At 40.6% G+C, this 15660-nt stretch overlaps 1 protein-coding gene across 3 annotated transcripts in view; it reads left to right on the top strand.

Moving 5' to 3' along the window:
• Positions 1 to 15660, top strand: part of KITLG (KIT ligand) — a 92829-nt gene that overhangs the window by 21510 nt on the left and 55659 nt on the right. For all 3 annotated transcript variants that reach the window (XM_021091141.2, XM_021091142.2, NM_214269.2), the window contains exon 2: positions 15417 to 15530. In XM_021091141.2, the coding sequence (XP_020946800.1) occupies positions 15417 to 15530 (114 nt within the window). The remainder of the gene's footprint in view (positions 1 to 15416; positions 15531 to 15660) is intronic.

The raw sequence follows: 15660 nt of genomic DNA on the forward strand, positions 1-15660 counted from the left end.
GCCCAGAAATCTGTACTCTAAATAAATACCCTCTCCTCCCACCCCAGATGATTATACTTTGATCTAAAGGTAAGACAGCAACTCCCCTCATTTCAGATGGGGCACTTCCTTGAAAGGCAAGGATATTTCAACAGTTTATTCACTTCGGCCAGAGGCACTTGGTGTGTCCAGAATACATTGCATAATCAGGAAAGTTCTTGCAGTGACCTTTGCAAATCTGGCTTGTCATCTGATGCGATGGAGAAAACGATCAAGATTGTGCATGTTCTTTGAGCTCATGCCTTTGACCTGCTGGTTTTGATGATATTTGGAAGCAGTAACAGCAGAGTATAAAGATTTCATTTATTTGTAGTCAGAAACCCAGATGGGAAGAAAAAAGACTTTGTTGGAGATTTCCTGAGCTGCTTCCTCAGATTGAGTCTTCTTAAAAATTGAAAGGACCTGTGAGGCTAAACTTGTCAGACTCCCAGTGGGTGATCTGACAAGACATCTGAGCATATTTAATTACAGCCACAGGGGAAAAAACACAAGAAGTTCTAGGAAGTTCAGGCATTCAGTCCAAATTCAGTGCCTGGGCTCAAATAGCAGTGAGAGCCTACTGCACTCATTGTCCCATCTCATTTGTTTGGAGTTCAAAAAGTTGTACAGATTTTAATGATGTGTAGAAACTATAATTTACAGGTCATCACAATTTCAAAAGTGAGTTAGATAGTTGGAAGAATATAAATTAGGATTTAGGTTTTTGTAGCAGTTGTCGGAAAGTGACAACCCTTAGATGGCACATCATGATTCAATTTTAAAAGCAACTAATTGGCATAATAGTAAACAAAGCCATGACAAAAGAATCAGTGCCCAGGAAGTGCCGAATTTGGCTATATGACGTGCTGAATTTGGATATGTGGATTTCAGAGCTGTTACTTTTGTGTGTGTGTGTGTGTGTGTGTGTGTGTGTGTGAGAGAGATATTCTTATTCTTGCCAATGTTGAGGGCCTGCCGCTCTTATTTTTTAACTAAACATATCAAAAATAATGGTAACAGATATGTAAGGCTAGGTTCAACATTGAACTAGCATCCACCAGTCTTCTAGACCCATTTGGTTTGTTACACATCTTCCTTATAACATTGATTAGAATTAGCCATCAACTAGCATCTCTGTCAATTGCAGTGGGTTATACTCTTGATGGGGAATCTTTCGCTCTGCTTTTATATAGTTGCTGAAGACTTACATTTATGAATAGCTAATGACCTATATAGTACCATTCTTTCCAATGAAATAATCTATACTGCTGGCACAAACTCTTACTTTATGATATATGTCTCTATTAAAAATAATAGTAAAACTCGAGCCCTTAGACCCTAGGTTCTAGCCTCAAGTAGAAGTCCTTTGTAGGTATTTTCACATAGGGGCAAAGTCTCTGAGCTTACCTGATTCTCATTAACCCCAGCCGAGTCCCCCATGCACAGTCCATTTAAGGAAGAAGAAGGCTTCATTGGTCATTTTGGCCCCCATCCTTTTCCTCTTCTCATCAACCAGGACTAAAGTTAAGCTTTTAGGCCTTCCAGATGTCACACACTCTCTGTTTTCGTAAGCCCTTGAAATTCCCTCACTCTCATTGACCTCCGTGGTCCATCGGCCTTGGCCTCACTCCAAGGCTGGCTCCATTAGGTACTCTGAAACAACCGTCAGGTTGACATCTCTTAGTGCTTGTTTTATCAGTCACACTCTCCCCTTTTTACCTTTCTTTTCTGTTGGCCGCAGTACCCCCAGATCAGCTGATTTGCCTCCCACATGGATGGCTTCTCATTCTCTCTCGTCGCCTCTGCAGATGGTTCTTCTTCTTACATGACAGTGTTCTCCAGGGGTTCCGGTGATCACTTCCAATCTCCAGCGGCCACTTCGACATAGCCTGGCTCAAGGCGTAGCACCACTTCTGCCTCGGTCACCCAGACTGGACCCTGGAAGACATGTGTGACTCCCCTTATAAACCCCACCTCCCTTCTGTCAGTCTCCCAGATTCTTCTTTCCTGCTTCCACATCCGCATGACCGTGTCTGTTTCTCTCCACTCCCACTGCCTTTTGCTAGTTAAGTCCCTCCTCATGTGGCCTCCAGATGACTCCACTGACCTTCACACTGACCTCTTGCCCCCAGGCTTGTTGCCAGCCTTCCCACCCCATCTTTCCTTCATTCTGATGGCCATTAAACTTTGCAAAAATAAATCAGATCTTGATCCTCCCCTGCCTAAAACTCTTCAGCAGCTCCCCAATGCATTTAAGATAAAATCCAAATCAGTTAGCAAAATTGGGAGGGCCTCTGCTTATCTTCTAGCCTCGTTTGTTGTTGCTTATTCCTTGAAACTCATTTTTTCATTCATGTCATAAACATGAAGGTCTGTGAAGATGCCTCGTTCCCTCTCTTCTGTGGGCACCCACTCCTTTACTTCTGTTAGGGGTCTTCGCCCCAGCTCCTTTGACCTGGCTACCTTCCACCCACCTTTGAAAAAAGATGTCATCTTCTCCCAGAAGCTCTTTCGGAGCCCCTCCCTCACTCTCCCCACTCCCCATCCCCACAGTCAGGTTCAGCTGTTCTTCTGGGCCCTTCGCCTCTTGTAAGCTCTCTCACCCTGCTGTGTTTGCCAGGAACTAGAGCTTCCTGAGGCCATGATGGTATCTTCTGTTTCTTTACCTTCTGTACTTATCACGTGGTCCCTATGCGTCTTTTGAATAAGTAAGTAATTCTTAGAAATATAAAAGCACTCAATTTTGTTTTTTATCAAGAAGGAATAACTTATCACTTCATTTTTGAGCTCTCCTCTCCCTCTAGCTATGGATTTTTTTTTTTTTTATCAAGTATAACCTGATGTACCTGCACTACTTGTTTACCCAGCCTAGTCATAATTTGACATTGTCGTTTCAATTAGAAACTGACGTGGTTAGAGAGACCTTATGCCTTCCACAGCCTAGGCATTTTAAATACAATTTAATTGTTTATTAGATAGAAATGAAGTCAGTTTTTATTATCGGACTGGCCCAGCGTTTTTCTTTCTAGAGTAGTGTAGGTATTGGTTTAAAGTCTGTTCACGCTGGGATTTACTGCAGAGTGGCCACAGACCAGTCAGTTAATCTCATTGCATTGTGTTTTTCTCCCTGTAAAATGGGGTAATAATGACCTCCCTGGGTGATGGAGGGTCCTGTGACGTAGTATCTGCACGCTGTCCTGTGTATGATCCTTAGTAGGTGTCCATAAGTGTGAGTCATTGCTCCCCTTAAAAGGCATTTACTCGTAGAGTAAGGACTAACTCTCATGGGGTGACTCCCCCTCCCCCCTTTTCCCCATAGACTGAATACCTTGACCTTCTTGCATTCTCCTTGTACGTTAAAGCCATTGTCCGCCTTTGTAATATTAAGCACCTCCCTTTTAGAATGTTCAGATTTTGTTACCAGCGCACACGTGCCCATATTGGAAAATATTTTACTTCCCAAAAAGATCTGCAAGGAGAAATTAGAGGATTTTAGTGGCACCTCTTGGACTTTGACCTGATGTGAGTTTCACTCTCCTGGCCTGTTAGCATCTACTTTCCTGAACCAGCAGAAAAGACAACCCATCTGCTGTTTCCTTTGCCCCTTTGCAATTACTGGACAGTCACTAGAGAAGAATCTGAATCAGTGTAGGATGATGAGGTGTTTTCTTTATACTGTGAAATGGTAGAATCTTTTTGAACCATAAAAAATCCAAAGGAAGTCTAGAATCCAAAAAAAAATCTAGAATGGAGTGGTTATTCACTGACTGAAAATCTGTGGTTAATTTAGGTCAGGAGTATCACTTGTGGAGGATCGGGTTCATATGTCCTCAGAAAACCTGAACTCAGGACTAGTTACTCTACCTGTATATTGGTAACCTGCTTTCCTGGCTCTGGGTAGCTGAGCCAGTTGGCTCTCTTCCAAAGCGCATTTGGGCTACAAGGGAACTGCCTGCTTTGCTAGCTGGCATGTGAGATTAGGGAGAAGATGAATGTTGTTTTTGGCAGCAGCTGCTGTTTTGTTCGGGGCCGTCCTAATACCATTTGGTAGTTCTGTGCATAAAGAAAACGAGTTTCACAGACACCCCACTTACCTTTTTGGCTTTGAGAAGTCTGTAAGGTGGATGCTGGCCAGGCGTCTTTTAAAATCGATTCTCACATGCATAGAAAAGTATTTTGTTCTTTTAATTTTTTTTTTTTCAAGTTTAGAAGATTGGAATCTTCTGGTTTCTCCAACAGCATGTGTCCCCCTGATGTTCTTGGGCTGCGTGCATGTTAATTTCTACTAAAGGAAAGGAGTCTGCAACCTGACTTCTGTGTCATAACACATGTTCAGATCAAGTAAATAATATGCTTTGGGGGGCTTTGGAGCTCCTTTTTCTGGCATGTGGCTTTTTATTGTAAGGAAGGCTGTTATACTAAGGAACAATGGATGAATGGGTGACTATTCCTCTGGGGTCTCTGGAGACTGGTTCTCAACAGCAATGAGATTTAGGTAAGACCTTAGCCTTGAGTGTCTCCAGTCTCATTTTCCTGTAAATTTTCTTTTTTAAAGTTCCCTTTGAATACTCTCTGCCCCTGTTAAAACCTCCTCCCAGCAAGAGATCTACTCTATCTGTCATACACAATTGTAAATTTCAGTCGCTCTTACTTCCTTCTACCAGGACGGTTTCTACTGGATGTTTTGGCTCTACGAGGACTTACAGATTTCTGATTTTTTTTTTTTCCAGCATGGAAATAAGGTGAAGGCAACTCTTAGAAATGAAAGGGTTATTGGAATCCTGTGTGTCATAGGGAGTATGTGGGGGACACTTTTGACGCATGCCTCTAAATAAAAAAATCTAGGACTGCTGACAATGAAATTAGTTTCATGTGTCTGTGCAATGAAAGGTTATCATAAAAGGAGAGGTTATCACACAACGAGCGTGACCTAGAGAGAAAAGTTGTACGATGCTAAAACAAAGTAGCCAAAGAAAAAATGTCATATGCAGAAACAGAGAGTGTTACAGAAAAAGCAGTGAGATGATTACTCAAATGGAAAAGATACATTTTAGAGCAGAAGTCACAAACCCAGGGACATTGTGCCTCAGCTTTCTATCTCCAATAGGGTGTGGGTATGTGCACACACACCCACACATTCAGGCACCCGCATACCCTTGTTGGAGTTTCCAGAAGTTACAGAACGAGGAAGAGAGAGATGAAGATAAATATTTTGTCTCTGTATTGGCGCACCTCTCTTAATTGGAAGTCAGTTGTCTTCTCACTGAAGCTACTCTCAACAGAGTTAAGAATGAAGAAATAAATGGAAAAAGGCCAGAGCATCAAAATAGCCATGTACTGAAAGTCTGACTCTTTGTTCATGCAAGATTGACTCTATAAAGTCCTTTCCCAGACTGTTTTATTCATTGAAGCGCTGGTTTCCTTGGTTTCCTAGACAATCGAAACCTATAAGCCGCACAACAAATAATTGCAGAGCACCTGTAGTTTGAAAAGTTTTCATTTGATTCTCACCACCACTTCATGAATGGGTGAGGCAAAAACAATTCTCATTTTAGAGATGGGTAAACAGACGCTCGAAGGATTCACTGGCTTTTTTGAGGTTACAACATGAGGGGCTCAGAGGTTTCCTGGATCCATCTTCTGAACCCTGCCATCGCACTACCAGTTTTCAAAAGCATGAGCTCTTTTTTCTTTTTTTCTTTTTCTTTTCTTGCCCTTGGCAACCTTTGTTCTGACAACATCTTATCCAGAAGCATGAACAAATAGAAAAAAAGCTGAGCTGCTCTGTTAAAGCCGGCTGTGGGGGTGCAGAATGCTGGCAGGCAGTATATTTTCCTTACCAGGAGCAGCTTGAGCATTACGTGCTACACCATTCATTCATCAAAAAAAAAAAAAAAAAAAAAGAGATTTATTGAGCTCTGATTTATTTTTCAATTGCTGCTGAAACAAATTACCACCAACTTAGGGACCTAAAACAATACAGATGGGTTCTGTTCAGGTTAGAAATGCAGAAGTCCAAAATGGAGCTTGCTGAACTAAAAAAAGCAAGGTGTTGGTGAGACCGCGTGTCATTATGAAGTCTCTGAGGGAGACTCTTGTCTGCTTGCCCTCCTTCAGCTTCTAAAAGCCACTAACATGCCTTGACTCCTGGCCTCTTCGCTCCATCTTTAATGCCAGCAAGGGTGAGTCAAAGTCTTTAAGTCACTTCTTTCTGACCCATCTTCCATCATTGCATCTCTCTGACCAGAGTTGGCAAAGGTTCTCCATTTCTCTGAGCTTAGACTGAGCTCAGAGAATCTCGGATCATGTCTCCATTGCAAGGTCCTAGACTCACTCACATCTGCAGAGTCCATTTTGCCAGATAAGGGCAGTATTTTCACAAATTCCAAGAATTAGGATGTGGCCATATTTTTGCTATTAATCGGCCGGCCATAAGCAGCCCCCCAGGGCCACCTGCTGTGTTTGCCATTGAGACTACACAAGGCTAGGGATGGGCATGTGAACAGTGAAAGTGTGTTGCAGATAATGATCTAATGATATGGGAGAAAGAGGTCAATGAAGAAAGCGCCTAAAGTAAAATTAAAAAAAAAAAAAGAGTCCTTGTGAGAAGTACAGTAATTTGGAGCTCTTCCTAGGAGAGCAGTGACAAGTACACAACCAAAATGCCTTGCCCTTCAGTTTAACTGAGGTGTGACTGACAGGAATCGTATAAGGTGGACAATGGGGTGTTTTGCAATGTGGACACATTGTGAAATGATGAACATAATCAAATTATCCACATTACCCTTCTGCGTGTGTGGCGAGAACACTTGCTATCTGCTCTCTTCGGAAAGTTCAAGTCAACAATACAGGATAATTTGCTGTAGGCACCATGCTGTACATTAGGGCTTTAGTACGTGTCTTATAACTGAAAAGCCTGTACACTTTAATCAGTAGCTCCCCATTTTCCTCCCCCACCTTCCCACCTCCGGTAACCATCTTTCTATTCTTTGTTTCCATGAGTAATACTTTTTTTTTTTTTGATTGCACATTTAAGTGAGATCATAGGGTATTTGTCTTTCTGTGTCTGGCTTCTTTCACTGCGTCTTCCCTTTATTTGATGAATCTGAGTCATCCAAGAAAAGCAAAGTTTAATGTTTCTCGCCACTGTTTAGGAAATCAGGGAAGTGTGTGTACTATACATTAGAAAAATTTCTGTATAGAATAATATGGAAAAAAATACTTTTCCATATAAAGTAAGCCCCACATTTCAGCCCTCTCCCGAGAATACTAATAGGGAGGTATAACTACCGCCATGCAGACTTAGCACATTTCTCCCTTGACTGCTCCTCCATAACTCAGTTTTAGTTATGCCTGAGTGAATGACTCAATTTCATGAAAGGTGGATACTCCTTACCAATAGCGAAGTGCTTGACCCTTGAACAACATGAGTTTGAACCTTGAAGGTCCACTTACATGTGGATATTTTTCAGGGGTAAATACCGCAGTACTGCATGGTCCCGGGCTGGTCGAATCCCCAGATGTTGAGGAACCAGGGACAGGGAAAGCTGACTATAAATTATATAGGTAAAACCCCTGCATTGCTCACAGGTCCACTCTAAATGTGAAATTAAGTTACAGCCTCAGTTTTCTTAATAACTTAAAGTGCTTCATGAAATAAAAGTTTCTCAGGGATATTTGAATGTATTTACAGATTTAAGTTGAACCCTGACCACATAGATTCTAACAAATGGAGCAAAACCAACTTTACAGATGTTTAGATATGATTGCTATAAAAATTCCTGCCCTGGTGAAATTGTTTTGCAATTATTATAAAAGTCTGTCTCAAACGGATATTTTTTTTTAATAATTTTTTTTATTTTTCCCACTGTACAGCAAGGGGGTCAGGTTATCCTTACATGTATACATTGCAATTACAGTTTTTCCCCCACCCTTTCTTCTGTTGCAACATGAGTATCTAGACAAAGTTCTCAATGCTATTCAGCAGGATCTCCTTGTAAATCTATTCTAAGTTGTGTCTGATAAGCCCAAGCTCCCGATCCCTCCCGCTCCCTCCCCCTCCCATCAGGCAGCCACAAGTCTCTTCTCCAAGTCCATGATTTTCTTTTCTGAGGAGATGTTCATTTGTGCTAGATATTAGATTCCAGTTATAAGTGATATCATATGGTATTTGTCTTTGTCTTTCTGGCTCATTTCACTCAGGATGAGATTCTCTAGTTCCATCCATGTTGCTGCAAATGGCATTATGTCATCCTTTTTTATGGCTGAGTAGTATTCCATTGTGTATATATACCACCCCTTCCGAATCCAATCATCTGTCGATGGACATTTGGGTTGTTTCCATGTCCTGGCTATTGTGAATAGTGCTGCAATGAACATGCGGGTGCACATGTCTCTTTTAAGTAGAGCTTTGTCCGGATAGATGCCCAAGAGTGGGATTGCAGGGTCATATGGAAGTTCTATGTATAGATTTCTAAGGTATCTCCAAACTGTTCTCCATAGTGGCTGTACCAGTTTACATTCCCACCAATAGTGCAGGAGGGTTCCCTTTTCTCCACAGCCCCTCCAGCACTTGTTATTTGTGGATTTATTAATGATGGCCTCAAACGGATATTTTTAAACTATCAAAGAGCATATGTAAACATGATGAAAATTAACAATTCTGAAAAATGTAGAAGACTCAACTTTGGCTTAGAGTTATGAAGCTAGTGCCTATGTGTGTGTTATTTGAAACATTATTGAGATGCTGTCAGAGTCCTCAGCAGTGACCAAACAGCATTGTGGGAGCATTCTACAGTATGACGTGGGGAAACAGTCAGGGTTTAGAACTGGACAGACCTGGGTTTTCATCCTGCTCTTACCACTTAGAAGTCACCAGATCTCTCTCTCAGTTTCTTCATCTTCCAACTTAGTTTAGATGAACCTTACATTTTGTGGTCATAAGATAGACAACATGTTTGGTCCATAGTAGATGTTCAGTAAGTGGAAGCTTTATCCACTGTGTTGTTGAGAGAGCGTCAGCACTTGCACACACATTCAGACATCCTGCCTAATGGTACTGAGGAACTACAGCACCTGCTCTTTTGAAAGCTAGGCCCCCTACTTGAGAGCTGGATCTCACCCCTTCCTGTCTTCTCAAGGACATCGATCAAGCAGTTTTCTCTCTTCTGAACCACAGGGCCAACTGCATCTCTTCCCGGGTCATCCCCATAGACACAGGGGCCTCCTGGCATGTCTGCCCTTTTACGATGAAAACTCCCCCTACCACCACCCAGCTTCATCCCTTGCAAAGTACCACCTCACTTTGTCTGTCTTTCTTTCTTTCTTTCTTTCTTTTCTTTCTTTCTTTCTTTCTTTCTTTCTTTCTTTCTTTCTTTCTTTCTTTCTTTCTTTCTTTCTTTCTTTTCCTTTGAAAGACACTTCTTTAGAAGAGCCATCTAGGAGTTCCTTTTGAGACTCAGCAGTAATGAACCTGACCAGTATCATTGAGGACACAGGTTCGATCCTTGGCCTTGCTCAGTGGGTTAAGGATCTGGCATTGCCATGACCTGTGGCATAGGTCGCAGATGTGGCTTGGATCTGGCATTGCTGTGGCTGTGGTACAGGCTGGCAGCTACAGCTCTGATTTGACCACAAGCCTGGGAACTTCCATATGCTGTGGGTGTGGCCCTAATAAGACAAATAAATAAATAAGCTGTCTGTATGCACTGTTCCCAATTACTCACCTCTCATGTTCTCTTAAACCGACTCCTGACTGGACTTTCCTATAACTGTGTCAGTAAAAATGCTCTTGTTACTGTCACCAGTGACTCTGCTGCTAAATCCAGTGGTCAATTCTCAATTCTCATCTTAGTTGACTTATTAGGAGTATTTGACATACTTTGACCTTCCCCTTAAGGTACTCTTTTTTTTTTTTTTTTTTTTCCTTTTTTTAAAGTTGGCTTTCTCCTCCTCCAGTGGCTTCTTTATCAGACCCTTGGTGTGTTCTAAATCTTTTGCCAGACCTCTCAACATTAGAGAACTGGTGGATCCAGTTCTTTGTTCTTTTTTCTGTTTGTACTCCCTCCCTTGATGGTCTCATCCACTCTTTTGCTTAAAATTCCATTTATATATCAAAGGCTATCACACTCATATATCTAACCCCCACTTCCCTTCTCAGTACAGATTGAAATATCCTGACCTAGTTTCATAGGTAGGGTATCTCCAGTACACTTCAAATTTAGCACACCCCAAATTTAATTCCTAATCCACCCCCCAACTTTCTCTGTCCTTTAGCCTTCCCCCTCTAAGTTGATGGCAACACTGTCCTTCCACCTGCTCACACCAGAATCCTTGGAGTGGTCCTTTGACTCTCTCTCTCCCAAAGCAGCACTTCAACTCTCAGGAAACCCCATGGGCTCCATCTTCAGGAGGCACTGGAATCTAAGGACCACTGCAACCCCTTCTTGCTTGAATTATCACAATAGCTCCTAACTGGTCCCTCTGTTTCTACCTGTTGTTACCCTGAAGTCTGTTCTCACCGCAGAAATCAAAGTGATTTTTTTTTTGGGGGGGGAGGGATTTATATTTTTAGAGAAGTTTTAAAAATAGAATCTTTTAAGATACTCATTTTAATTATAAAAGTAATAAAGTAGTATATTATCATTACCAAACACTTGGATAATAAAGAAAAAACCTATTTGGAATGTCACTACCCTAACGATTTTAGAAAGTCTATCTTTTCCCCCTTCAGTACTAAAGAAATGCATACTCATTGATTTATGGAATTTGAGGAAAATTGAGATTTCCCCTTTGCCCTTTGGCCCCTCAAGCATGGCCTCCCCCATTACCAGCAGTCCCTCACCAGGGTGGTAGCTTTGTTACAGCTGATGAACCCACCCTGACACGTCTTAATCACCCAAAGCCCATAGTCTACAGGAGGGTTTACTCTCAGTGTTTTGCAGTCTATAAGTTTAGACAAATGTATAATTATATGTATTCACAATTATTTTATCACAGTACTTTTACTGCTCAGTCTTCATCCCTCCTGCTCAAAACCCTGGCAACTGCTGATTATTTTCCTGTTTCCATAGTTTTGCCTTTTCTAGAATATCAAAGTAGTCAGACTCAGAGTATATAGCCTTTTGAGATAGGGTTTTTCCCTTACTAATATGCACTCATTTCCCATGTCCTTTATGGCTTCATGGCTCATTTCTTTTTAGTGCTGAGAAGAGGTCCACTGCCCAGATAGACCACAGTTATGTATCTATTCACCTGCTGAAGGACATCTTACTGCTTCCAAGTTTTGGCATTATTTGAATACACCGCTATAAAAATTGGTGTGCAGGCTTTGGTATGGACACATATTTTCAGTTCCTTTGGGTAGAACCAAAGAGCCCGAATGCTGCATCATACAGTAAGAGAATGTTCAGTTTTGTGTGAAATTACTAAATAGTCTTTTTTTTAATTGAAAATATGTCATATTTTCCTTTCCTCAAAATCCTGCAGTGAATTCCTTTTCACTCACAATAAAAGTGTAAGTAGAGGTAGAGGTGTAAGACCCTTCATAAAGAGAATTCATTTTTTATAATGAAAGCGTAGAAAGATAGACTTTCTAAAATTGTCGGGGAAGTGACATTCCAGGTCGGGTTTTTCTTTATTATCCAAATGTTTGGTAACGCTAGTATATTGCTTTTATAATAATAAAACTTGAAAGATTTGATGTAAAACAACAATAAGAGAAAAGACCTTAAGGCTTTTGCACTAGCTTCTCTCTCTGCAATACTCTCCCATGGACATCTGCCTGGATATCTCCCTTAGCTCCATCTCATCTTTAATAGAAATTGTCTTCCCATTGAGGCCCCACCAAGTGTCATTCTGTTTAATACTTCAAGCTGTTTCCACATGTATTACAGAGATGGAGGAGTTAACAGCTGGTTCTGTGGCCTTTTTTCCTAGACTCAGGGATGCCTGGGGATTGGACCTCTCTCTCATCCTCATTGCAACAAAAACTCAAGCAATCGATAGGCGTATTTGTATCCTTCACCCAGTAGAATTCTGCTGAAGTTTCTAAGCAGCAGAAACGTCATCAGAATGCAGTTTAGTGTTGAGACTGGTACTGAAGGGTGGTAGTTGTGATGACAGATGGCATCTCCTTGAAGGGACTACTCAGTTAGCAAGGTGCAAGCACGAGGAGTGGTCCTGCCCACCCAACATCATGTGTCATACACCCCCCCCCAAGGGTGTAGCAATACGTGGGCACTAGAGGCTGCTGGGGAGTCCTGAGCTCTGCTCTGCTGGTATGGGCATGCCTTTGTCATCTCTCTGGTGTCTTTTCTTAAAGCCCAATAACACACTCGGTGCTGGGTCAGACCTTCGATGCCTCATGAGTGTGATGGTCCACATGAGCCTGAGACCATGCTGCTAGCAGAGCAGGTGTTACAATCCCAGAACCCTTTACCATGATCAAAATTTTCTTTTTTCACGGCACAATGTTCGACATACTATATAATCTAGTTATTTACCATATTCACTGGTTATGGTCTGCCTTCCCTCACTAGGAGGTCAGCTTCACAAAGGCAGGGATTTCTGCCTCCCTTCCTTCCTTTCTCTCTTTCCTACTCTCCTTCTCTCCACTTCATTCTTTCTCTTTCCTTCTTTTTTTCCTTCCTTCATTCCTTCTTTCTTTCCTTCTTTCCTTCTCTCTCCTTCCTTCCTTCTTTCTTTCCTTCTTTCCTTCTCTCTCCTTCCTTCCTTCTTTCTTTCCTTCTTTCCTTCTCTCTCCTTCCTTCCTTCTTTCTTTCTCTTTCTTTCTTTCTTTCTTTCTTTCTTTCTTTTTTTCTTTCTTTCTTTCTTTCTTTCTTCCTCTCTTTCTTCCTCTCTTTCTTTCTCTCTCTTTCTCTCTCTTTCTTTCTTTCTCTCTCTCTTTCTCTCTCTTTTTCTTTCTCTCTCTCTTTCTCGCTTTCTCTCTTTCTTTCTTTCTTTCTTTCTTCTAATGTATCCCAAATATCTAGAACAATCCAGAGGAATGCCTGGCACTCATTAGCACTTGGTGGTTAATAAATATTTGCTGAGTGCATGAATTGGTGAACAAATGGTGGTGTAGTATTTCTTCACTGTCAGGAGTAAGCTGTGGTATAGAGAAGGCAATAGAATTTCTGCCCTTATATGTCTTTTGTTTTTTTGTCTAGTCTTACTGAGATGTAATTGAGATATACCCTGTCTTAAGGTATACAGCATAAAGATTTGCCTTACATAAACCATGTAGTGACGACCACATTAAGTTTACTGACTACCTGTCCTTTCAAATAGATACAAAGTTAAAGAGAAAAAAATTTTTTTCCTTGTGATAACTCCTAAGATTGACTCTTAACAACTTTCATGCAACGTACAGCAGTGTTAATTGTATTCATCATATTGCGCATTACATCTCTAGGTGTATTATCTATCTTATGATAAGTACTAGGAACTTATGAGGCAGTGTGTACGTTTTAACCGCCTTCATCCAGTGCCCCCTCCCCGCTCCCTGTCAGCCTCTGTATTTCTTAGAGCCTACAATATGAATGTGGTTACTACTGAGACTGGCCTTTTACAGAGATCTTGGAAGGACTATTAATCATATCGTGAAGAGGTTCTTGGAGAAATACATTTGCTGGGGTAGGTCTTAGCAATGACAGTATAAAAGAAAGCTTGAGTTTAAGCAGTTATGTACATGAAGGGATACTAAGTCATTGGAGGAGATTTTATATGTTGGGATTGTCCGAAAAGAAGAATTCCCCCCCAAAATCATTTATATAATTTGTCATCATTTTGGTCCAAGGGAGATGGTGCTTTGAAGAGTGCGAGCCCACCATGCTCAAAGTAGCATTAAACAAAAATAAGCCAGATTACTGCTAAAATACATAGATTGCAATGGTGAAACAATAAAAGTGTTTTAATTTTGATTACAAGTCACTGTTACCTATGTAAGTAGCACTGTACTCTCAGAAATTTTAGTAAATGATAATGGTTACTTGGTCCAGCAAAATGTCTATTTGGCTTGCAGATATTAATTGAAAATAATAATCTAGTTCCATATTTAAATCAGGGCTGGTTACATGATAAAATGGAACGATTTCTAGCCATGTGCAGATGGGCTTCTGTGTAATTTTAAGAGGCCATAGGTGTATGTTAACTCCTAACAGAATCCTCACATTTTAAAATATCTTCATATCTTCATGCCTTTGCTCATGCTGTTTATTTTTCCTGAAGGGCTCATCCCCTCCTTGTCAACTCTTGCAAACTCCTCTGTCCTCCAAAATCAAGACAGTCGTATTTTTCTCTGGCTTTTCTTGGCACTTTTCTGGGGTTAGTTCTCTGCCTTCAGGTTAATTGATTAATTGTTTCCTCCTCTGAGTTCCCAAAGCATTTATCTTGGGGTGCAGGTATTATGCATTTACCTATTTATTTACCTTCCCCTTCGTTTCAAGCGTTTCTTACTGCCTTTGTTTCTCTAGTGACTGGTTTCGTCTCTGTCTCATAATATGTGCTCAATAAATAGATGTTACATTTGAAGCATTTAACTCTTGTTTTTTACCAAATATTTATTAAGAGTATTTTATAGTGTAGGTGCTGTTCCTGTTGCAAAGATACTGAAAAAAAAAATTAGATGCCAAAAATTTTCAAAAGCTAAAAGAGAATGTAATAAAAAAAATAAGCCATGTGCAAAAGTAACTGTAATCCACGGTTGAAAGTATTTTTTTTAAGAGAGGGATGTGTCCATATGTGAGTACTTACGGGAATTGCGAATACTTCATTCCAGGATTTAAGAAATGTGTTCCCACTGACTAAGAAAATACTTTTCCTTTTAAAACGGCTAAAAAGCTGTGATGCAAAACAATGATTCTCTTGATGTCTCACCAATTAGGTTAAATTCTGCCCTAGATCTAAATCTCTCTCTCCCTTGCTTTGACTTGGTGTACTATTAGACAATTGAATTAAAACGCTTTTCAGGGTTTTGCTGCTACTTGCCAAATAGGCTACATTTAAGTAGAGATAGTTTCTTTTGGTGCCTTAAGGTATGAATTTTATGCGTTCCCTAGTTTTTAAAAACACTTTAACTGATAAGTCCTTTACATGTTGCTACAAGTTCATTCCTAATTGCTATTGGGAATTGCCTTTAGAAAGCTTTTGACAAAAGCTAACAATAATGTCATTGAAATGAAAAACCCAAGCCATATTTTACCTGAGCATTTTTTCAAAATTTGTTCAGCAGAGTTTGCTCAGCACCTAACTGAATGCAAAGCAATGGCATTAAAAAAAGGGGGGGTATATTCCCCCCTTTCCCTTCCCACGCTAAGGCAGAAGGTGTTGACTGTTAATAGTTTGAGTGACTATAGATTTTAACTGATGGTCACCGGCATTTTTCTGTTTTCATTTAGACTTGGATTATCACTTGCATTTATCTTCAACTGCTCCTATTTAATCCTCTCGTCAGAACTCAAGGGATCTGCAGGAACCGTGTGACTGATGATGTGAAAGACGTTACAAAATTGGTAAGTAAAAAGCACTTTCAATTGCTGTGCCTCTTTTTCTTGTAATTTTGGAAAGAAAGAGTTCCTTTTTTCTTGCCCCAAATTAATATTTTTCTAAGATCAGGAGAGAAGTCACTGAGTTATTCTAAAA

This window comes from Sus scrofa, chromosome 5 (assembly GCF_054392235.1).
Source record: "Sus scrofa isolate SSC_HxYL_T2T_F1_AM1 chromosome 5, Sscrofa_HxYL_maternal_Yorkshire_Landrace_v2.0, whole genome shotgun sequence".
NCBI classification, from domain to species: Eukaryota; Metazoa; Chordata; class Mammalia; order Artiodactyla; family Suidae; genus Sus; species Sus scrofa.